Source organism: Drosophila arizonae, chromosome 3 (assembly GCF_054131065.1).
Source record: "Drosophila arizonae isolate 15081-1271.41 chromosome 3, UAZ_ARI_1.0, whole genome shotgun sequence".
In the NCBI taxonomy this organism is placed as follows: Eukaryota; Metazoa; Arthropoda; class Insecta; order Diptera; family Drosophilidae; genus Drosophila; species Drosophila arizonae.
In genome coordinates this window covers 6,911,026-6,935,079 of record NC_142923.1, presented here as the reverse complement: position 1 = coordinate 6,935,079, position 24,054 = coordinate 6,911,026, and the positions used below count along the sequence as shown (strand labels likewise).

Genomic DNA, 24,054 nt, shown 5'->3' with positions numbered 1-24,054 from the left:
TATATAAATACAAAATAATACACAATATATCCATAATATATAATAATTCAATATATATTGCAAAATGGGAGACGTACGTTGGTACAAAATAATTCGTATGTAAATATCATCAGTATAATTACAATTTCAGTTCTAAAAATTTCACTACATTTTTTGTTTAACGCAAAAGAATATTTTAAAAATTAAATAAAAACAAAGTACAATAGTCGCTGTGATATGAGAAAAAAGCATTACAAATTTTGTTCTATTTAAAAATATACAATATTTGTTTGTATATTTGTTAATTTGTAAAAATTGATTTTTTGTCGAGCGACTACTGTAAATATTTACAAAATTCTTTAAAAAAAAATACAAAAAAAAAAAAAAAAGAAAACAGTAACAAATGAGAGTTACAAATTTAAAGCTGTGTAGTAAGAGTAATTTTTTACAACCTTTTGGTCACAGTTTTTATTTTTATTTTTTTTTTTTTTTATCCTTTTGTTTATTGTTCGATAATGTAATTTAAAGATGAAAAACTATAGGAAATCACTGAGTAAATCTTTTGTTCGATAGTTTGTTTTGTATTGTGTTTAAACATAACGAGTGTATAGTAGTAGAGATTGCTGGATAGATAGTAAGTAAAATACATTATTTTAATATTTAATAGGTACACAGGTGCAAAAAGTGCGACAGCTTGTCATATAATATTAAACTAATTTTGAGCAAATGCTAACCATCAACCGAGAGAGAGAGAGAGAGGGAAGAGTGAGAGGGAAAAATATACATAAATATCATAATACTCTTTATACAAAAGAAATAATTCATTAATAATAATCATAATAATAATACCTTAAACCGTTATTCATAAAAAATAAGAAAATATCATAGATAGAGATTCGTTTTCGTATTCGTTTCAATATGTTTTCTCCAATTCTGGAACTGGGCGGGGAATCAATGACACATTTAGTAGTAGTTGTAAATACATACATACATGCACACATATATATAATACGTATTTGTTATTTGTTAATAATTATATCTTTGTTTCGTTTTTCAGTTTGTATATCTATATACTGTAGTCTGCTTTGTTTGTCATGGCTGCCTAAAAAAGTTGATGTGCGTTTATATCAAAAAATGCACCACAATAGTTTTTTGTCGTTTCTTTGTTTGTTTGTTATTTTGTTGCTGTTGATTTCCTATCAATTGACAATATACACATATATGCTTACACTTAAGTTTAGTTTTTAATTTAGATCAAATTCCAGTTTTGTCCTTTATATTTTTGTTTTTTGATTCTTAGTGAAGAGCTAAAAGATTTAGTTATATCAGGAATCGCAAGCTAATGAGAATTGTTGGTGAATTTTCTAAATGGCTTTTAATTCTGAGTATATTGTTGAAGATTCGCTCTTATGAAGTTATCAGAGCTGTGCCTCTGTAACGAGAACGACGTTCCTCTTTCAACTGCCACGAATGACACTGATAAGTTTTGTATTTCTTAAACCATTTAATCTGAGTTCTTTACCCGTGTAAAGTTAAACAGTTTACATGTTTGCTGTTACTACTTAGATTTTAGGATTAGGATATCCGATATAAAAATAATAGTATCAGTATCTGTTGTCTCTAAAAATAACAAACCGATTGCTACGAGATGTCCGAGTAAATGAAATTAGTTTAACTGAAGTTATTTAATATCTATTACTTCCTTTCACTCACACCAATCAAGGCTTACATCGATCACATACTTCTTCAAGGACTGCCTAACAACAATTGTTTTAACTACTTGAAAATTATGCAAATTAACTGAACTAAAAATTAAATTTGAGAAAAAATTAAACCAAAAAAAAATCATATTCCCATAGCTTGCGATTCACATATTCTTTCAATAGTTTATTTTTTGTATATGTGCGAAATTATTCGTTCAGCTTTAAAGTTGTTCACTTATTTGCTTTGCTCTTATAGACGCTCCACTAAATATTCAGATCTTATAGTTTTCTTTGTTCGACGACATACATCATTCTGGCTAAATCTTGATGTATGTCAAGTATTATGTACAAAAAATTGCCTAGACTATGCATAGAATGCCACATATAAATCGTATATGCGAGTATGCTACATATATCTATATATATAATGGTTATTTATAATTCACTAGTACAGATCGGGAAGGGACGGGGATGTTTATATTTATATAGACTAACACTTACACACATATTCACTGTAGTTGTCACTGCTTAAGCCTGATGATGTCGTTGCGTGCGCATGAAGTGCCTCGCATTGAGCGGATATTGACGTGGATAGGATATCAATGTGGAGCCCAGGGCAATGCTGAGCGGAGCCTTCGAGCGCCCGGGCAGGCTGACAAAGACGGTGCCAACAGCAGCCAAATTATCGTAAGTCGGCTCAATGGCCACCAGCATGATTTCCGTTGGCTGCACGGGACGGGAGCTGCTACTGCTGCTGCTGCTTCTGTAGTGTCCATGTCCATGGATGTGGGTGTGGGTGTGTGAGCTGTGAGAGCTATGAGAGCTGTGTGTGGGGCCGTGAGTACGGCTGTGTGAAGAGCTGTGTGCGGTACTGGGCGTTGGTTGATTGTGCAACTGGGTCTCGCTCTGTAAATGCTGTTGCTGCTGCAGCAGCAGCGCCTGGCGTGCACGTTGGCGCATTTGACGTGTGGTCGACGCCGACGTGGCTGGCGGACTGTTATCCATGTCTAGGCTGGACGCAGCCAAGAAGATCTGGGCGAATGGACGCTTCGCCAGATGCAGCATTTCGACAACATGTTGGCGGCGCGCACGTCGCAAATCCGCCGCCTGCTTCACCTTCCAGACGATAACGCACAGGGCGAGGAACAGAAAGAAGCAGGAGAAGAAGACGGAGAAGAACACAAACAGATCGATGTGCAGCTGATCTTGGCGGAACACCACAGATCCGTAGCTCGGCTCCGGGCCAGAGCTGGCGCGCAGTGCGATAAAGAATCGCGTGGCGCTCAAATTGTGCGCATGCTGTGGCAGCGTCAGCACCAAGCGATTCTTTAATCCGAACAGACGGAGCAGCGTATTGCATTGGTTCAACGTCACATGCGTGCTCAGGTCCTTGGCGAACTGATCCTGCACCACAAAAGTGTGTCCTCCATGGCTGCGACAGTCGTGCAGGTGCGGTACATAGAAGTTGTTGCTGCTGCTGCTGGCGCCCATTGTTGGGCCGTTGGAGCCAGTGCGTCGCTCAGGCGCGAAGAGCTTCTGCAGCGTAACATTGTCGTGGCGCGGCAGGGCAATGTTAAGTGGATGCTGGCGCTCGGTCTTGGGTCCCCAGTTATAGCGATTGTCCAGAAAGATCTCGTGGTAGCCCGTTGTCTGATTTGTTTCCACTATAAAGGAATCGTCCTGCGGCGACATAAACACATCCAATTCTCCTTGAGTTACATCGATTATGATGCGTATGTCCACGTTCATGAAACGGGGCTGGATGACAAAGAACACCGTCTGACCGGGCTTGAGAGCAGCTGGTTTCGATTTGCATTCCTCTGTGGATGGATAGATTTATATGGTTAGTGCAATAACAACTATAAGGTTGTCCAATCTTACCTATGGGCTTGGCATCGAAGCACATGCGCGACTCGACCGTGATTTGTTTGTAGCACTGATGTCCATCGGTGGGATTGCCAGCATAGGAGTCGCGACACTTGGAGCACTGAACGCTCCAGCAGAGCTGGGCCGAATTCTTGCCGCCGCCAGCGATGCAGGTGGCATCGCTTTCGGTGTTGTTGGCACAATTGCACTTCTCGCCGGTGACCGCATCGCAGATGTTGCCGTGGCCATGGCACTGGCAGGGGCGGCACTCCTTGCGTAGATCCTCGCTGCCACGGAAATAGCCCAGCAGGCAGCTGTCGCAGCGATCGCCAGCCGTGTGATTCGCACACCGCAAGCAGGTGGCATTGTGGGCGGGTCCCTCGGGCAGAATGAGCTCCAGCTCTGAGCGTGTCATATTGAAGACCGCCGGATCCGCATCGTAGGCCACACAGACATCCGAGTGGCCGTGGCAGTACTCCAGGCAAGGCTGACAGGCGTGACCCTCCCGCGGATTGCCCACAAACAGCGGCTGGCACTTCTCGCACTGTTCGCCCATCGTATTGTTGTGGCACTTCAGACAAATGTCCAGCCGGCTGCTCGACTCACAATTGGAGTGTCCGTTGCACAGGCACTGGATGCTGCAGTTCTCGCCCACATAGCCAAAGTCGCATTTGCATTCGTCGGGGCGAATGCAATTGCCGCGCACACAGCCCTGACTGCAGACGGGCAGGCAGCTGTTCTTCTCCTCGCGATAGCCGGCGGCACAGACGCACTTGTAGCCAGGAGTCGGTGTATCCAGATCGATGCACTGCTCGGACACAGGATCACAATTGTGATGTCCATTCTCGCACTCGTTCTCCGCCGGACACTGCACGTAGTGCCAGCTAACCACGTCCGCATGCGTCAGCTGTGAGTCGTTGCGCCAGCTACTGTAGATTAGATCACACGTGGAGCCCGACGGATGCTCCTGGCGATGCTCGAGCGCGCCCTCCGTGCAGATGCCGTCGCCATTGAAGCCCTCCCGTGCACACCAGCCGCAATGCGCATGCTCGAGGCAGGTGGAACACTGGGTGTACACATGGCACGGCTCGGGGCAACGTTCCAGCTCAGTGAACTCCAAGACCAGGCCACATACGCCGCCAGCGCACAGCAACGGCTGTGCACTGGGCGACAGGCAGGCGTTCAACATGGTCGACCATTTGCAATCCGTGGCAACGGCATCTGGCGCCGATTGCAAGCAGCTGCTGCAATTGCTGTGCGTGTGGCATGGCGGTGGGCATTGGTCCACCAAGTGATATGCATTCTTCTCCACCAGTTCCCGGGCAATGCACTCCACGTGGCCCATGTCGTTGCGTGCCCAGTGGCACTGCTCGCTATGCAGCATGCACGTCTCGCAGTCCAGCTGATGGCACTGGGGCAGCGGACAGAGGCCGAGCACTCCCACACTGAGTTCCTTCTCACACCAAACGCTGTTGCGGGCGCAGTCGACGCCGGCGGGCACACAACGTCCACGTATTCCACACTCATCGCACCATTGACACACCGGACTCAGCTCCTGGTGGATGGGCCAGGCGGCCAGGCAAGCGCTGCAGCTGCCAAAGCTCGAGCAATTGCGACTCGCCAGCCAAACATCATTGCACGCCGGCCCATTGTTGATGACCAGCGTTCCATTGTAGTTGGCGCACGGCGCCCGACCTTGGGTGAAGCAATGCGAGCTGTTGCTATAGGTGTTCTGGATGGTGCAATAGCTGCAGCCCATATAGTGGCGGCACATCGACTTGCCGCCGCTCCACAGCTGGCAGATGTCCTCGGGCATGTTGATGCGCGTCACATGGCTCTGGGTGGCGCTGCCATCCCAGCCGCCAATCACATAGATCGCACCGCTGTCCGGATCGATGGTCATGTCCTCGGCATAGCTGGCCACGGGAAGGCGACCAATCAGCTCCACATCATCGGTCAGCCTCACCCACTGGTTGCACGCATACACGTAGGCAATGAGCAGATCTGTGGCATTATATGGACTCGTCCGGCCGCCATACACAATCATATAGTGCTCCGTGCTGACGGCCGAGTGGAAATATCGGGCACGCGGCAGCAGCGAAGTCGGAGAATTCAATTCCTTAAATGTCGGCAATTCCGTCCAGCTGAGCTTGTTCAGGTCGAGTGCATAAAGCTTGCTTTGGGCCTCGCCAGCATAGCCGCCAAATATGTAGAGGCTGTGCGTCTCCTGATGATAGACGGCACTGTGCCCGTATAGCACCGGTAGCCGTGCTCCCATTGCCGCCAGTTGCACCCAACGACCAGTGTCCAGATTGAATTCCCACAACTCCAGTGGGCGAGATTTATTCAGACTCAGGCCACCCACCAGGAGCAGCGATTCGTGTTCCTGATAGCGCGTGTGGGTCAAGGTGTGCCCGGCCAGCGCTGGGGGCGACTCGCCCTGCGATGGATCCGCCTCGATTTGGTCCCAGCGTTGATTCTGTATCGAGAACAGCCAGAAGTCCGAGAGCAAACGTGAATTGGCGCCGATGCCGCCATAGATGTATATATTCTGCTTCTTCACAAAGATCTCGGCGGCATGGAAATACCGTCCAAGGGGCATGCGATCCTCCGGAGTGGACGACTCGACTGTCACTTGCAACCAGGTGGCGTTCTTTGTATCGAACTGACGGAAGTCATTAAGCGGTCCATGACTCGGCGAATAGCCACCAAACATCCACAACGATCCCCTGCGATCCGCATTCACCGAGTGCCCAAAACGTGGGATGGTCTTTCTCAGGTGCTCCAGCCCTTCGCTCAGCAGTTGTGTGTTAAACAGCTCCGTCATAACCAGATGATGACGCTGCACCAGCGTGCCACAATCGGCGCCCGCATAGTTGTTGTTGTTGCATATGCAACGTCCATACTCGGTATCGCAATAGCCCTGGAGTCGCTTCGCATGGCAATTGCTTGGACAGATCTCGATTTCGCAGCGTGGACCCACATAGCCAACGGGGCAGACGCAACGCTGCAGCGCGTCACAGATATGCGGATGCATGCAGCTGCCCGCCATACAGTTCTTGACCGAATACAAAGCATTGAAGCCGAAATTGCGACGTTCGCTGCCCTGTTTGTAGTAGACGGTGACGTGACTGGACCGAGCCTCGATGATGCGTGCCGCACTGTACGGCTCACAGACAACGGCCAGCAGTTGATTTTGCTGGGCAGCGCCAGTCAAGTCAGGCAAACTATCATAGATGTACACGGCATTCTCGTCACAGCTCATGGCCAGGCTGTTCCACTGAAACTCTAGCTGCAGCAGCGACTTATCCGCATGCAAGGTCTTTGGCTGCAATATCCACAGGCATTCGCGCACCTCAAGGCTGGCGCCCCACGGCGAGCGATACGACTGATAGGAGCCGATGGCACTGCGTCCTATGTTGGTGAGTATGCCACGCGATTCGCATTGATAGTAGCACTGGCCACCGTCGCGCGGATCGCCGTAGTAGCCGGGCGCACAGACATCGCACTTGAGGCCCTGCGTGTTGTCCTTGCAGAAGCACTCGCCGTGGCTCACATTGCAAATGCCCTGCAAAGAGAAAGGCAGCAGCTGTAGCCAATGGATACTGGCCCTTGATTGAGCGATTGCTTACCAAATCCTGATTGCCGTGTCCATTGCACTCACACGGATGACAGCCGATATTTGCCGTTGCATTGCCGTAGCTGCCTTGGCGACAACGCTCGCAGCGCTCACCCTCGGTCCACGCCTGGCACTGGTCGCACTTTCCCACACGCTCCAGGCAGGTGGAGTGGTTGTTGCAGCCGCAGCTAGTGCCACAATCGCTCCCCGTCCAGCCCAGGTCACACTTACAGCTGTAGTCCGGCGGACCGGAGCAATAGCCGTGCTGGCAGAACTCGTAGCAGGTGCGCACGCAGCTGAACCGTCCGTCGCCCACATAGCCGCGCCGGCAATGACAATTGTAGCTGCCCTGCGTGTTGGTGCACTTGGCCTCCTTGTGGCAGTCGTGTAAGCCCAGCCCACACTCATCCACATCCGGGCACTGAGCATAGGCCCACTCGGCATCGTGCTGCGAGCTGCTGTTCAGGGCCAGGGAGCAGTTGCCTGCGCTGTAGCTAAAGTCGCCCTGCATGCAAATGCCCTCAATGGGATTGTCCCGATCGAAGCACCAGCCGCAGCTCAGCGTGCGCAGGCACGAGGTGCAGTTGCGATGACGCTCACAGGATTTGCACTGTTGCAAGGAACGGTGCGGTGCCGGATGCATAGTCAATGTGGTTGTGGGCGTTGCAGACGCCGACGAGGGTCCAGCTGCCGGCGACATGGGCGGCGTGCTGACCTTGTCGATCCACTCGCGGCACATGCCAAACTGGTATTCGCTGGTGTAAACGGCAAAGCTAAAGCACTGGGCACTCGCCTCACACCAGACACAACGTCCACGCTCGCCTAGACACTGATCGCAGCCGCGACGCTCGCGACACGGTCGCGGACACTGTGCAATGGATCGGACGCTGCTGTTCGATTTGCCAATGCGTCCACAGCGCGCATCATCCAACCACCATTCGCACTCGCCATTGCCAGGCGTGGAGACGCAGGCACGACAGGTCACATAATTGGAGCAATTGGCACACTGACTGGGCTGACTGATCAAGTACGCCCAATGGGTGCCCTGATCCGTATCATTGGCCACACAGACGGCGCTCTCATTGACTGACTTCAGATGACATTTGCTGGTCAGTGGACACCATGAGCAGGAGCCATCGGTCAGGCAATGCAGACAGTTGTTATATTGAGTGCAATCGCCGGAATAGTACGGCTCCAAGTACTCGAAGGTAAATGCATTCAGCTGTCCATTATGCAAATGCTGCAGCTCCATTTTCGTCTTCTGGTAGGTGTTGTAGATGTTGTTCTGGCCAATGCGACGGCGAGCCTGCAACGAGCATTATATCATTTATTTATTTATGTATATATACATATATATATTTTTGCGACTAGTGTTAATTCTTATTGAGCTTTAAGCACTAGTTGGAGGCAGATTGATATTATATTATTATATAAAAAATGCAACAATAAACTCACTTGAAAATCGATGAGGAATGGCTGCTCGGTGCTGGGTAGCTGGACATTGCTGCAGTACGATTGATTTGAGCTTTGCGTGGTCACATTGTCCAGCATGTCGAGATTCATGCCCAGACCCACACGCAGCACAGCTGACGAGTAGCTACTGCACACCTGTATGGCTGAATTGTTGTTGTTGTTCCACTGCTGCAGAGGCCGCACGAAGCCCAGGAGGCGTGCCAGCATTTCACCCTCCTGCCGCTGTTCAAAGTACGCAGTGGGCGGCGGCGAGGCAAAGTCCACCATGGTAGCATTGACAATGCCCACATAATCGGGCATGGTGAAGTTAACGGGATAGTTATACTTGATGTAAGTCAAGCCCGGACGCCGATCATTGCGGGTGCACATATCAGGTTCTCGAATTTCGGTGCCTTGTTCACCCCACCAGCCGGTGCTATCGCCGCACATGCCATAGTTGTCAGCACGATAATGACAACGGGCATTTTGCACACACCAGGTGCACTCGTTGAGGCCCAGTTTGCTGGCTACGGAGAAGGCGGCGGCATTGCCACGGCCCCACAGGGTACCGTGCACCAGGCACGAATGACAATCGCCCAAGGAGGGGCAAATTCCGGGGCAGCGTGTCGTCTGCAAATTGGTGGTGCAGTTGGCTCCAATTGTGCGTCCATAGCAGCTGCTATCCGCCGAGCACCAGCCGCATTCCGGATTTGATAGACATGCAGTATGTGAGGCGTGCAGACGACACGCCATCTCCGGATTGTGATTGTAAAGTGGATTCTCCACACGTAGCACCTGCGGCAGTTCATAGGCAAACAGATCTGCATTCACATTGCCGTGATAGCCGCCCACAATCAGCAGCGTGTGATTGCGACGCAGTGCAGCGGCATGGGCAAAAACGCCCTGATGCTTCGGGTACAAACTATCATCGGCCGAGACCACCTGATTGATCCAAATGTGACAGCTCAAGTGATACCAATACATTTGATTGTCGTAGCATATCTCATCCTTGTTATGACGATGCGTATAGCCGCCAAAGACAATCATATAATTGCCCGATATGGTGGCCGTATGAAATGCTCGCTCCCTTGGTATATTCGTATCCCTCAATGCTGTCCGTGGATATAAGATCTCTGTCCAGTGCAGCTGATCCAGTTGAAATGCAAATATGCGATCCGATAGCTTCGAAAAGCGTGCCAAACTCGTCATAATGCCACCAAATACAATTAGCGAATTAGTTGCTCCATAGTAAACCGTCGAATGAGCAGCCAAACGCACATCCAAGGTTTTCCCGCCTCGCGGCTTAACGAGTTGCCATTGCGAATCTTCACTGAGAGGCAAGCGTATCCGATAAATGCTGGAGGAGAATTCACCTGATTCCACACTGCCGCCAAACAAATACAAATAGTCCAAGGCGGTGGTTAAAGTATGCCTTGCAAGTGCCGGAGGCTGTAGCTTAGATCTGACAGCCATTTGCTTCCACTTGCCGCCACTTTCCGTATTATTGTATTGCCAGAGATCATTGTAGAAGCTGCCGTTGGCATGCTTGCCACCATAGATGACAAAGCCCCCTGGAACCCGATCTGCAGCATGTCCATAACGGCCATGTGGTTTGTGATCGGTCACCTCTTCCAGTATATCCTCCAGATATTCAGTTAACTCCTCGTCCGTAGAGTTTGCGTTAACTGTAGTCAATGGCAGCGAGGAACGGGTGCGTCTTTGATGTAAATTAGACTCGGCCAGCGTGTAGAGGATATTTCGAAAGAAGCTCACGTCGCTGGTCAGGCCCCACAGTTTGGCCTCGTCTTCGTTCTTATGCTGCAGCACAGCTTTCAACAGTGTATGATCAATTTTTTGTGGATGATAAAAATGACGGCGACTCTGTAGTGGTATGCCCCATTCGTCCTCCCATTGGCTGGTGCTAAAGCGATATATCTATAAAAAATATATTATAGTTAAATAGGTAGCTTTCTGGATCAATTCTATTCTTAATGTACCTGCAACGTGCTAATGACATTGTTCAGATCGTAGCCCCCAAATACATAGAGTGCATCCTCGTCTTCCATATAAACGGCGGAGTGTGCAGCACGCGGTGTCATGCCCTCAGCATCGGTGGCCAGCCAACGCCAGCTGCTGCCTGGTGGATTGTCACTAAGATCACACAAGCGTCCACTGTAGCCTGGGGAGCAATGACAAATGCTTTTCTGGCACTTTCCGCGACCCTGATGCTCGCCGCATTTCTGCGGGCACGCCTCATCCTCACAATCCGGCCCCACCCATTCGCCATGACAGACGCATTGGTGGCCCACACATTTGCCATGATTGTGGCAGTTATTCAGGCAGTTTGATATGTAATAGGAAGCACGAAATCCATCCAGCACGTAGTTTGTGTCGCTGTACATTAGGATGAGCATCTGTGTAGACAATTTTGAGATTATTAAAGGACGTAAGATTATGGATAATTTGATGGCACTTACACTACCACTCCGTGCGACTAGTTTTTGCGGTTGTGTGCGTCCGCTGAAGCTGCCCAAGAGAGTTGAATTGAAGGAATCGCCATCGTATACATAGATATAATCATAGGAGCACTCGGTGCCCATGCTATGGAATGTTAATGTTATAAATTGACTGTCATTTTTCGCTTTTATCAGCCATTCACAGTGCGAATCCTGCGTATAATTGTAGCCGGAGGGGCCATCGCTGATTTCACCGTAGGGCTCGGTGAATACCTTGCGACTGCGATCACAGGGCGCTGTTATATGTAGCTGATCCGATTGTGATGGCAATTGAAAGCTGATTAACCAAAATGTCAAGGTTGGCAGCAGCGCGTACATTCTTCGCATTTTAATTACACTCTCGCATTCGCAGCCCAATCTCATTTTATGCTAATTGCGTTAACACAATGACGGGCACATCCGTTTGTATTGTGTTTATCCGGTTGGAATTGTGTTGATGCATGTTTTCCACACTTCTTACATTGCACACAATTGAGGCACTATGGCCGTCGGTCCACCAGTAAACTCGTCGACCGCTGAAAAATATATTTTCTCTCAGTTGCAAAGCTCCTTCTTTTTTTTTGTTTAATTTTACTAATTAGTGGTGGCACTTATCGCAACTGAAATATCTATTGACTGGCAACTATCGTTACAAGTAGGTAATCTTGGCAATACTGTTTTTGGCCATTCACAGCGATACGTAACTATTGCACATCTCTAATTCCGTCTTTTTGGGTTTTCTTTCCTATTCAAGATGGTAGGTGTTCTGATCGGCTTTGACGAAAATCAGCAAACATCCGTGTTTATAACGTTCAAAATGTTAAACAAATTATTGATTATTGCACAACATAATGTTGTCTGTGATTTTGTGACAATATTAAACGAATGTGCGTACTTTCAATGCATTCTATTTGATACGCAAGCTTCCGTGTTACTGTTTAACATTTGTGATGGCGGCAACCGAGAACTGAAAAAACCAAAATTAATGTGTTGTTTGATTCTTATAGGTGAATGTACCTAAGCAACGTCGCACCTTTTGCAAAAAGTGCAAGGTCCATAAGCTGCACAAGGTGACGCAGTACAAGAAGTCCAAGGAGCGTAAGGGTGCTCAGGGCAGAAGACGTTACGACAGAAAACAGCAGGGTTTCGGTGGTCAGACCAAGCCCATCTTCAGGAAGAAGGTGAGTAACTCAATGGGATAATACCATATCAATATTGGCATTTAAGTAGAACTGAATTGGCTGCGCTGTTAAATAAAGCTTTAAGCAATTCATTGGGAAGAGGTGCCAAAAGTAATTTGTTCTTGCATTGCGTGCGGCCTTAATGGCAGCGTGTTCGCCTCTTTTTATGCGATATGCGCCCCACCTGCACAACACACAAATATTAAATTTGAAAAGCTCCACAATTATATCTATTAACCTGTTATTAATGCCTTTACTCTTTTATTCCCTAACAGGCCAAGACCACCAAGAAAATTGTGCTGCGTATGGAATGCACTGATTGCAAATACCGCAAGCAAACACCCCTGAAGCGTTGCAAGCACTTCGAGCTGGGCGGCGACAAGAAGCGCAAGGGACAGATGATTCAGTTCTAAGCTTCCAGGATTTGTAATAGCCCGCTACCTTTTGATAATGAAGTGTTTTTAAGTTTTCATCGACTGTTTTGCCATGTCCGGCAACAAGTGAGAAAATAAAACAAATTGTAGAAGTACATTTTACCAATTGTATTATTTAAAAGTGTAGCATTTCATGCTCATGCTATATCACAATATATGCTGTTCAGGACAATATTCCGCTTTTTATTCCAGAATGCCATCCTCGAGCATAAAGTCGGGTTTACTGCAAATTAACATAGTTTTAGCTAAGGAGAAATAATTTTTGTTGTGTCAACCTACTCTAGCATTTCAGAATCCAGTCCTTCCGTGCTCATTTTTATTTTAACCGCGGGCGCTGGTACACCTACTTGCAGCATTTTGAAGTATTTCTTGTAACGAATATCTTCACACACCCGAACGCCTTTTATTTCTGCGGGTGGTTCTACTTCTGGCTTATCGGTTGCGTTTGTTGTAGCCTCAGTATTTGCTTCAGACGTTGTGGTGGAATTATCTACTTCCTTATCCACCGGTATAGATGCAAGCTTCGTTTCTAGGATTATTAAAGCAGCTTCAGTTCGTTGAAGCTGTCGCTCCATTCGCACGAATTTGGTCTCGCAATTCAAGGCAAATTCATTGAGAAAATTGCAGGTACTTAGTAAGAAGTGATTAACAAAAGCGAGTATACGCTTTTGATTTAGCGGTGGTATCTGCGTTTTGTCCACGTCCCCGGTAAATGCTGCGCTTGCTTCCATTATTATTATTATTATTAATTGTATTTATGTCGATAACTAACTTGGTATGTGACGCTTTCGATGACGTTAGATAATGCTATCGATTACCCACCACACTATATGCAGTGCTTTAAGCGTACAAATAGTGCTGTAAAAGATCGTTAACGTATTTTTTGATTGCTTTTAAATATTTTATTTATTCATTTTTATTATATCTTAACATGAAGTGTGTGAGTTTTCTTTGTTATTTTTTCTTGTTCTTGTTGTTTAAGTATCATGTATGGTGTTTGTTTTTGATGTATTATAAAAGTATTTTTATATTTAATATATATATATATTTTTTTTGTTAATATGCATGAATTTTCTCTTAAATTTTTGTTTTCTATATGTATAAACTTATGTGCTGGGAATTGGGGCTATTCCGCTATATGCTCAAATCTACAATGAACGTTGTACGACTTAATATTAAATTTATTTTCTTTTTGCTCTTAATTTTGTAATTATATCATGCGCATTCAGCTTCTGTTATTTATCAAATAACACTATCGAATGTTTTATTTTTTTTATTTTTTTTATTTATATATTATAAATTGTGGCCTCCCATTGCGTGAAAATAATAAATAAAAAATGTTTACAATCAGTTTCTAATTTCAATTCGTAATGTTAGCGTTTTGGTGAAAATATGGCAGTGGATTTGTATAACGGTACAAAAATAAAAACCATTTTGTGCGAGTTTCTTTTCGTTTGTTTTGTCTTTTTATCAATTATGAAATGAAAATTGCTGCCAGCAGCGGAAATTTTGTCTTGTTTCTGTCATTTATCTTCTTTCAAATGAAAAGGCAACAAAGGTTTGGATCTGTGTTTTTTTACTGACTTTGTTCGGATGAACTGCACCGTTGCAAACGAGAACCCGCTGGTCCACAACGTTTTAGAAAATTGCTTTTATTTGTTTATATTTTCGTATTGTTGACAAATGCATTGGTGTTGTAAAAATATCTCAAGGCCAAATTCATTTTGTAAAACTTTATTTAAAATAAAAATACATGGTAATAAAAAATAAAAAATGTACAATTAAAAAATTAAAAATCAATAGATTTAATGTATTAATGTGTTTGTATATGTGTGTGTTTGTTTATATTGCTACCACTATATTATGTTTTTGTTTTTCTTTTAGTAGTATATCATATAGATCTACAATGTGTGTGGGTGTATATATTTATATATGATATCGCATTTTCAATTTGTAACAACTAAAAGTACAAATTAAAACACACATAATTTTTTGATAGTAAACGTTTTTTATGTATATGTAATGAATCATCACTTGATTTATATATATATATATATATTTTTTTTTTATCGAATATCAACTTGGGTTCATTTTCTTTTTTTTCTTTAGCTGCGTTTCGTTACCTTTTCTTTTAATAATCGTTAATACTATTACTAATATTGAGTTGCTCGGCATTCACGTCCACATTTTTTAACGTTTATTTGATTACAAATAATGAATCGTTAAGCGATCCAAATCATATATATATATATTTATGAGTATATATATATATATATATATATATATATATATATATATATATATATATATATATATATATATATATATATATATATATATATATATATATATATATTCAATTACAAGTGTACGAAATCCTTTTCATTTCTTGTTTGTTTTATGTTTAATACTAGGCATAAATTAAATAAATAGCTTAGCATACAGTTATAGCTCAACGGCATTTATTTATTATGTTTTATTTATCATCTGGATCTGGATCTGTATATATTTTTGCGGATCTCTAACCCAAGCATTGTGTACTTTTTCTATATGTTTTTTATATGAAAAATTATAGAAATAGAAGCATTTTACTTTTCACTTAGTGCTTAATAAAGTTTTCTGGCGATTATTTACTTCTTTCTGTTTGTTTACTTTCACACTTTTAATAAATAAACATCTTTATCGTCGGCATCGTTCACTAAACTTAATTTACAACTCGCTCTTTGTGTTTTTTCATCCTTTTGTATGATTAAGAGAGGGGGCTAATGGCTATATATATATATATGTAAACCGTTATATATATGCCACTTATGTTCTACAAATTTGATCGTCTATATATCATTACGTAAAGGTTTTTTCTTTTTTTTCCTTTTTTGTTAGCTGAGTACATTTAATTGCAAAAAAAAAAACTTGCACAGCGAGTGGCCAATATAGCAAAAGGTACCTTCATCAACTTCATTACATAATCGATTATATCATTTAAGGGCTTTTTCTTTCTCTATATAAAATGTACAGTAAAGCTTCCCACTGGATCAACTATTGACGCAATCGCTGAGCAGTTAAGAGCAATATAAAATATAATTAAAAACTAAATTGTCATCGATTGGCAATTGACTACATTAAACAAAATAAAGTAAAACATAAAGTTGTTGAAATTGTGGCTAAGAAAAATAAAAAATTAAATGCCATAAAATCAAGAACTTTACATTTGTGGTTAACAAATAGTTTGTGTGTATATGTGAGTTTAATTTGCGGCACAGATATTGTTATCGTATTCGCTTGATCTTTTAGATTACAAATGGTGCTCGCTCGTACTCTCGGAAATGCCATAATAATGTCAATTTTATTATATATATATATATATATATATATATATATTATTATTTTTTAGGTTGATTTATACCCTTTCATGTATATCTATATATGTATATATATATATATATATATATATATATATATATATATATATATATATAGCAATGTGTGTTTGTTGTTGTTCATCTCATGTATATAATTGTATAATTAGAATTAAATGTATAGTAGTATAATGTATATATATAAGTGTATTTTTTTTATATGTATAATTATTTAACTCGAACTCGTAATCGCTTAGCTGAGAGCTGCTGCAGCATTGGCTGTGTGTATGAAGGTGGAGATTAGGGATTGGGAATTGGGGGTGAGGTTTGTCCGATGTAAGTTAAACAAAGACCTTGGCGAGTCCATCAGCACCGGCACTCGCTATATAGGGCTTGGTTGCATGGAACGCCACGTCAAATATGCTCTCATCGAACTTTTTACGATGTGCGGTTATCTCCTGCACGCACGTCTTATTGTCCAGATTCCAGAGGCGTATGGAGCAGTCATGTGAACCGGACAGCAAATACAGTCCATGGGCATCAACGGCTAACGATGTAACCGGCTCCAAATGCGCCACCATTGAATGCACCAATGTTCCCGATGTATTATCCCAGAAGCGTATATGGCGATCCTCGTGTGCGGTTATTGTGATGGGCAGTGTCGGATGGGAGACGACTTTATTAATGAACTTCCCCGTATTTCCGGACATCTCTTGTGAGGCCTCCAGCTTGATCACCTGTTTGCCCGTTTCCGTGTCATAGATGATGCAGTGTGCACTGTTGTAGGCCACCACAATGTGATCCACCTCGTTGCGCACAAAGTCCACGGATGAGGGCCCGCCCTCGGCCTCCGCGGCCGTATAGGTGCGCAGCAGCGGCTCCTTGGTATATGGTGACCACAGCTTAACCGTACCATCTGCCGAACATGACACAATATTATTCTGCATGGTGGTCAGACCCCAAACGGCGTCCGTATGACCCTCCAATGTGCCGGAATGCACGTTCGGATCGTAGCAATCATATGGATCAATATTGGGCGATGGCAGTTGCCAGCATTCGATGTTGCCATCGAGGCCACCCGAATAGCATGTCTCGCCGCTAGACGACATGCCCAGGCAGAGGACGGGTCCGGTGTGGGCACGGAACGTATAGAGCGGCTCAACATCAAGACTAGCGGATTTTTTGGCTTGCACCGTCTTCTGTAGATTCCACAGCTTGAGCGTATTATCCTCGGAGGCAGTGATTAGCACGGGCTCCTCCGGATGGAAAATCAGTGAGCGCACTCCGTCAAAATGCGAGCGCAGCGTATACTTGGCATTCCAGGTTTTGCGATAGCCAGCGCCACCGGCACTGCCGCCAGTGCCGTCCTTGGCATTCGCATCGTACGCTCCGTCCGACTCATTGTTCACCGTCAGCTGCGCTAGCTCACCCAATCCCAAGGAACCGTCCACCTCTGCGAAAAAATGCAAAAAGAAATTTAATTTACTTTATAAAACAGAAATCAATAATTATGACTCGAATTGGCAATCAATGGAAACATGTTGACGTTTTACTAACTAGAGTTAGTTTCTCTTTTAATAGTTGTTAAAATAGCGCTAGATTTTATTTAGATTCTTGTCACAGTTTCCAAAGATTGTTTTGCAGTTTTCGAAATTAGTGATTTGTTTTATTCGAGTGATTAGTAAAAAGCACCTTCGGTTATTAGATTCATATCGTTTAAGAGCTGCTCTCCCACCTCCGCCTCAAGATCTATGCAAATGATGAACGCATCAACAAGACGTAGACGAAGAAGAAGAGAAAAGCGAAAGAAACAGAAAGCGAAAAGCATATAACAAATACAGCGTTTGTTTTTCGATTGGGGATGGGATTTATGGATGCTTATTTTCTTTTAAACGGGACTTTGCAAAGTAAAAATATAAATACTACAGAATATGCGACGGGTGGGAGGGCTTTGTATATCGGTATAAAGAGGGAGCGGATTAGCTAGAAGACCATAGTACTCAAGTCGTACCTTCGGTAAGCATGTCCTTTCCTGACTTGGGCCGTTTGGCCATTTTGACATCAGTATCCTCATTGTCGGTCGCCACCATTTCCAGATCATCGGAGATTTCATCATCGTCGGACATCTCTGTGGGTCCAAGGAACTCAAAATTGGCCATGACTGCCGCCTCGGTGTCCAGTATGATGGCATCATTCGATTGTTGCACTTTTTTAGCGGGAGTATGACGGCCTAATGTGAGCAAATTATTCAAATCTTCAACAGGGGGGACGAGGGTGTGTAATGACCTACCTTCCGATTCTGAGGCACGTTTATTGCTCTCATTGCCATTTATATTGGGACTGAGATTCTCGCCACCGCTGCCAATGCCGCCAGCGTTACCACCGCCACCGCCGCCACCACCGACACCATCATGATCCGCATTATTATTGAGTCCAAGAATGGAGCGAACACGATTCGAACGCACATCGATTATGTTGTCTGTATAACCGATTTCTGCCAGATACTGGCGCAACATTTGTCTGCCTTGCCGCCACGTGGTGTTCGACACAGAGCTGTAGGGCACTTCCGAATCGGTGGCCACATCGGTACCGATGCCACCATCATCATTCGATGATGGCTTAAACTCGTTCAATTGCGGCGGATCGGTGCCGTATTTTAATCGATAGAATTTCGCTCGCTCCTGACGCAGCGCATACTCCAGCATTTTGATGCGTCGCGTCAGATCAGATTTGAGGCTCTCTAAACATTTACGCTCGCCCAGCAGCATAGCGATGCGCGCCTATAAAATAAAAGATAAAATGATTAGTTTAAGTTGAAATAGATATATCAATAAATGCCAAATCTAGATTAACGATAAGCAACTTATGCTGTAATAATAACTGATCACATTATATTTAAGACGAGACGTTAAAAGTATCGATAGTGTATGAATATTATATATACATATATGTACGTACGTATGACATATGTATATATATAAATACGAATACCCCATATGCTCCATTAGGGTATAATCAATTTTTATTAATGTAAAGCTTGAAAGCTTTCATATGCTCCCATTAAAAATGCATACATGTACATATATATGGATGTGAGTGGCATATGAACGCATATACGTAATGTGTAATGTGCGTATGTGTGTGTGAATGATGAATGCATGCGTCTCGTTGCATTCCAATTGCTCCGTTTGGCGCGACGCTGGATTGGTCTTATAATTGACGCTCTGCTGCACCATAGCAAAACGAACGAAAACAAAAAACAATTAAATTCAATTAATTGTAATATAAAATTACAGACTTGCTGCACTAATTGTGGTTGCCCAAGAGAGTGAAAAGGATAGGAATGCAGCTAGAGTGAAATCCGCAACATTTACTGCTACTGCGTAAGATATGCGGCGTTGAATTGTGAAAGCAGTACAAGCATCCTCGCCGTACCCCGCCCTAATCCTTAGGCGGAACAACTATGTTAGGTTATGTATCATAGATTTCTACGCAATATATTGCAATAGAGAAAGGGAGATGAAGCGGAATATTATTGTATAAAACGCCCGCGCAGAAAGCAACAACATTAACATGAACAGGAGAATAACGAAAAAATGAGTGTCAGGTGCGTGACGACGATGCAGAGCAAAAATAAATAAATAAATAAAAAGAAACTTTTGCTTATTTCCTCTTCAGCACACTCATTCAATTGGTCTTAAAAGGGGAGGTGCACACATACTCACACGCACGCACACACACAGATGCATACACACAAAGAATTGGCCAGCTCTCAATGGGTGTGCGCCCCAAAGGCAACAACAATAACAATTTATACATGCTAATAACAGAAGCAGCCGCAGCGCACGAGAGTAGCAAAGAGAGCAGCGGATTTGAAGTAATGGTCAGAGAGAGTAAAAGAGTGAGAGGGACATAGGAAGAGAGCACGTAACGTAACTGTGCCGCCATTTGATTTTATACACAATTTGTTTCATTCTTGTTTAGTTGCTGCGGCGGCTGCTTCTGCTGCTATTGTTATTGTTATTGTTCTTGTTGTTATTGCTGCTGCTGCTTCTGCTGCTGCTGGTGTTGCTGTTAATGGAAACATGTTCTGCATTTGAATTAACATTCAATGGCATTTCATTTGGCACGGCCACTAATTAAAGCACGCATTTAATAGCAAAATGTTAGAATGCCGTTCGCGTGCCAGTGTTGAAAGCTGCTGAATGAAAGAAAAAAGGTGGCCAATGCAAAAAGCGACAGAAGTGCACACTGTCACATTTTAGCCACAATACTCTACCAACTGCAACAACACCACATCCCAATGAACTTGTGTGTATTTGTTAATGCCAAGCACTTTTTAAATTACCCAGCGACATGCAATGGTGATGATGATGGTGATGACGACGTCGACGACGACAGTGCCGAAAGTGTGGGAGGCAGGTGGCGCATATTTATTTATTTATTTTTTTTTTTTTTGCAAGCTCTCTTCAAAGATATACAAATAGCAGAGCAACAGCCATTTGCTGGTACAAAATAAATGTTGAATAATGAATTTGTTTTTGACATTTGCGGAAACTTTCGAAACGAACATAAGCACAACGTAATCAGATTAAAAATTAAAAGCATTAAAAAGTCCTCCTATAGTCACGATGCATAACTTCAATACTTTTATGTTTGGTAAACTTTGACACGAGCCCATCTCTAGATAATGAAACGCCCAGACAGACGGAAAACAATGAGTAAAAAATTTAATAAATTTGTACGTATCTATATCTCTAACTCATATCGAGACCAAAAATAAAACGTAAAATAAAATACATACATATATGTATATATGTGTATTGTATATACATATATGTATATATGCAGATAGGAAATTACGCTTTGTTTTTCTTTCTACTAATCGCTTCCATCAAAACGGCCATTCGTCAAATGCAAAACAAATAGACTAATTAACAGCTGGCCTGACGGCATTTGCCATCGATTCCAATGGAAGCAGCGACAGCAGCACCGCCGGCAACGGCAGCGGGAAGTTGATAGATTGTACAATGAACCAGCCCCGGCACAAACACAAGGACGTTGCATGTGCAGCACTGACACTGACACACAAACAGCCGCAAGCTAGAAATAGACACTCTCAGCGTGTGGAGCCCGGCGCTCATACATATGTACATATATAAATCTATATACATATGCATATGTATAAGAAAGAGCACGTGTGTGTGTATGCAAACGCGCTAAAATGGCTTCCAAAGTGTGGTGGCTGCTGTTGTTGGATATGGGCGCCGTTGTCTAGTCACTGCCCACTCTTTGCTTTATTTTCTTATAATTTTTTTTCTTTCCTTTTTCTGTGTTTTTGGCAAAGCACAAACAAGGCGAACAGGTTCATAAACATAAATGTTTGCGACAAATATGTGCGGCGCAACTTGTGTAGGTAAAATGCAGAGTCAGCGTCGTCGCCAACTTGTTTCCAGTGCAGTGACGTTTTGAATGTCACTTGTTTATCAGAGCGTAACGGAATGTACACTGAGCGCATCGATGCTGCGTAGTATCGATAACGATAGCGCATTTCCAGCTGCTAATGAACTCTATACGGGTGAAAGCGAGAGAGTATGAGGGGGTGGAGGTAGAGTCAAGAGCATCGATAGGCGATCTGCATGTTATTAGAAAATTGAGTAATTTTGTACATTTCCTGGAAATTCCCTCATTTTATTTAATAAAGGCTTTGCCGCTGATGCATCCATAAGCAATTAGTATGAAAATATATTATTGAGTAATAATAGTATAGCTACAATTAATTATAGCAAATATTATAAAGTAAAATGTAAAACAATAAAATTCCCGGTTTCTTTCAGTCTGTCTGTTAGTGAATAAATGATTTTTTTCCTAATATATAATACTATTTTTGCACAGGTAGGTAAATACATATTTTGAATACCGTTGCAGCGCTGGAGCAAACAGAGCATAAAGTTGATTACAAAATAAATTAGATACAGCTGTGCGCTGACTGGCAGATAAACTCATTCAAAGAAAAACCCATTGAAATGGAAAGTGAGCTTTAAGGATAAGCAACCCAACTCACCTGCAGCTCGGCCCTGTCGACGTCCCACTGTGAGCGCTCCAATTCGAACCGCGACCATTCATGCTGTATGAAATGCAATATGCCCGGAATCGTGTATTGCGGCGTTGTTGCTTGCTGATTATTGGGTCCACCGCCGGGTCCGCCCATACTATCGTCACTGCCATTGTTGCCAGTGCCACCGCCAGCACCGCCCATGCCGCCGACTAAGCCACCCACATTTGCGTTCTGTCCACCCAGGCCGCTGATACTGAGGCCACCGCCTCCACCGCTGCCTAAACTGTTGGTAAGAATGGCGGAATTGGCAACACCAACTCCCAGGACTGCCGCGCCACCGACCGGCTTGTTATTGATGCCAGCAGTGGCCCCTGAATTGGTTCCCATTTGTTGTTGGTGTTGTTTTTGTTGCTGGTGTTGTGGCTTGACGTTGGATCCGCTGCTCCTCCTCCTACTTCTGCTCGCAGATTGTTTTGCTTTGCGTAGCCAGATGCTCGAACTCTGGCTTCCTTATGACAGTTACAGCGATCCGTTATTGTGTTTTTTTTTTGTTGTATTTTGTTTCCGAATATGTTTTCTTCTATTCCTTGTTTTTGTATTGCAAAATAATTCACTCGATGGCGCTGGACACGTTGATTGGTCTGGTTCTTAAAGCTTGCCCTCGAGTGTTATTTTTTAAATGGCTGTTTCTATTGGTCCTGTTTTGGAAAAGACAGAACAGAAATGGCCAGACGTAAGACAAATGAGGTCATTGAATTTTTCCCGAGTAGCAGAAAAGCAAGCAAAAGGATACGGGGCTCAAATGAGTGACTGCTCGCCTGGCTTGTCTCCTGTCTCCCGGCTTGCTCTGCCTTTCTCTCTCACACTCTCTTGTTCGCACTTCACCGGAACCTTACACGCCCCCGCTCCGCGCGCGCTCTCTTTCACTCTTTTTTTACGATACAACAACGTCACAAACACACACTCAACACACACACACACACATGCATACACACGCACTCACCCAATCGCACTGATTTGAATGACAACGACAACGACGTTTACTACTATTTAGGCACACATACTGAAGCAATGTATACAGCACATACGACTTTTTTATAAATCTATGATTCTTACGCACATTTACTTGACAATTTTGTTGACTATTTACAAATTTTTCCAAGGAAACGTTGTTGCTACCGTTTTTTTTCGACTACGATTTTGGTTAGAGACGTTTACGCAAAAAAAACACACACACACACATTAAATTTTTCTGCGACGCGAAAAGGCATTACAGTGTAAATGCAGACAAATAAAGACTTTATTTTGAATACGAATCACAAATCTGAAAATAAATACGTTTTTCTATTTATGACTGCGTTATTTACGATTTGTTACTAATATAATTAATGCAAACGTCGTGCATTGCACACAAAAAGTCGATTCAGCCGTTCGTCGCACAGAATGTTTGGCCTGGAACTCTGAAACATCAGAGTTGCTGCTGCTCGCATGCATATACTTAGCTCACTCATACACGTTGTGTTAGTAGCGCAATTGTATAGCTATCTCGCTTTACATATCTATATACAAAGAAAAACACACAAATACAAGCGCACATCAGGCCGTACTATTTTCACTTTGCTTAATTTTAAGTAAATGTGAAGAATTATGTGCTTTTCCAATAAAGCAAGCGTTAGTTACGCTTTGCTTATTTTGCAAGTTATGTCACAGCTTGACTATGATTTTAATGTTTGTTAGATTTTCACGCAGCTGCTTTTACTCCATTCACCTTTATTTTTCTTAAAGTCCGGCAACCACTAGTTATCGGATCGCATATATACGCTGTTATCGATTTTCTTATATGATGGTCGACCAATATTAGTCATCGAATACATTTTATCACGCTTTTTTTATTCATTTAAATTTTAATTA

At 43.6% G+C, this 24,054-nt stretch overlaps 4 protein-coding genes across 15 annotated transcripts; 1 reads left to right on the top strand and 3 right to left on the bottom strand.

Annotated features, from left to right (window-relative positions):
* Positions 1-539: 539 nt before the first annotated feature.
* Megf8 (multiple EGF like domains 8) lies at positions 540-11,721 on the bottom strand. Its single transcript, XM_018004313.2, has 6 exons — positions 11,097-11,721; positions 10,617-11,033; positions 8,623-10,554; positions 7,181-8,473; positions 3,564-7,116; positions 540-3,502 (listed from the first exon to the last, which is right to left on the bottom strand). The coding sequence occupies exons 1-6, from the start codon at positions 11,496-11,498 to the stop codon at positions 2,211-2,213; spliced, it is 8,889 nt and encodes a 2,962-aa protein (XP_017859802.1). The 5' UTR covers positions 11,499-11,721; the 3' UTR covers positions 540-2,210.
* Positions 11,722-11,772: 51 nt separating this feature from the next.
* Positions 11,773-12,824, top strand: RpL36A (ribosomal protein L36A). The gene is made up of 3 exons (XM_018004873.2): positions 11,773-11,871; positions 12,122-12,295; positions 12,571-12,824. Exons 1-3 carry the CDS (start codon positions 11,869-11,871, stop codon positions 12,706-12,708), a joined length of 315 nt encoding a protein of 104 aa, XP_017860362.1. The 5' UTR covers positions 11,773-11,868; the 3' UTR covers positions 12,709-12,824.
* CCDC53 (Coiled-coil domain containing 53) lies at positions 12,163-14,303 on the bottom strand. Its single transcript, XM_018004871.2, has 2 exons — positions 13,009-14,303; positions 12,163-12,952 (listed from the first exon to the last, which is right to left on the bottom strand). Exons 1-2 carry the CDS (start codon positions 13,458-13,460, stop codon positions 12,913-12,915), a joined length of 492 nt encoding a protein of 163 aa, XP_017860360.1. The 5' UTR covers positions 13,461-14,303; the 3' UTR covers positions 12,163-12,912.
* A 144-nt stretch (positions 14,304-14,447) lies between these two features.
* Positions 14,448-24,050, bottom strand: Cka (Connector of kinase to AP-1). 12 transcript variants are annotated; one of them, XM_089466237.1, is made up of 6 exons: positions 23,912-24,050; positions 22,150-22,841; positions 18,376-18,865; positions 18,097-18,315; positions 17,778-17,834; positions 14,448-17,538 (listed from the first exon to the last, which is right to left on the bottom strand). In XM_089466237.1, exons 2-6 carry the CDS (start codon positions 22,528-22,530, stop codon positions 16,427-16,429), a joined length of 2,259 nt encoding a protein of 752 aa, XP_089322363.1. In that variant the 5' UTR covers positions 22,531-22,841; positions 23,912-24,050; the 3' UTR covers positions 14,448-16,426. The 12 variants fall into 12 exon arrangements, with proteins under 12 accessions (XP_089322363.1, XP_089322366.1, XP_089322368.1 ...); XM_089466240.1 differs by lacking the exon at positions 23,912-24,050 and adding an exon at positions 23,751-23,905; XM_089466242.1 differs by lacking the exon at positions 23,912-24,050 and adding an exon at positions 23,657-23,676.
* Between the last annotated feature and the right edge of the window lie 4 nt (positions 24,051-24,054).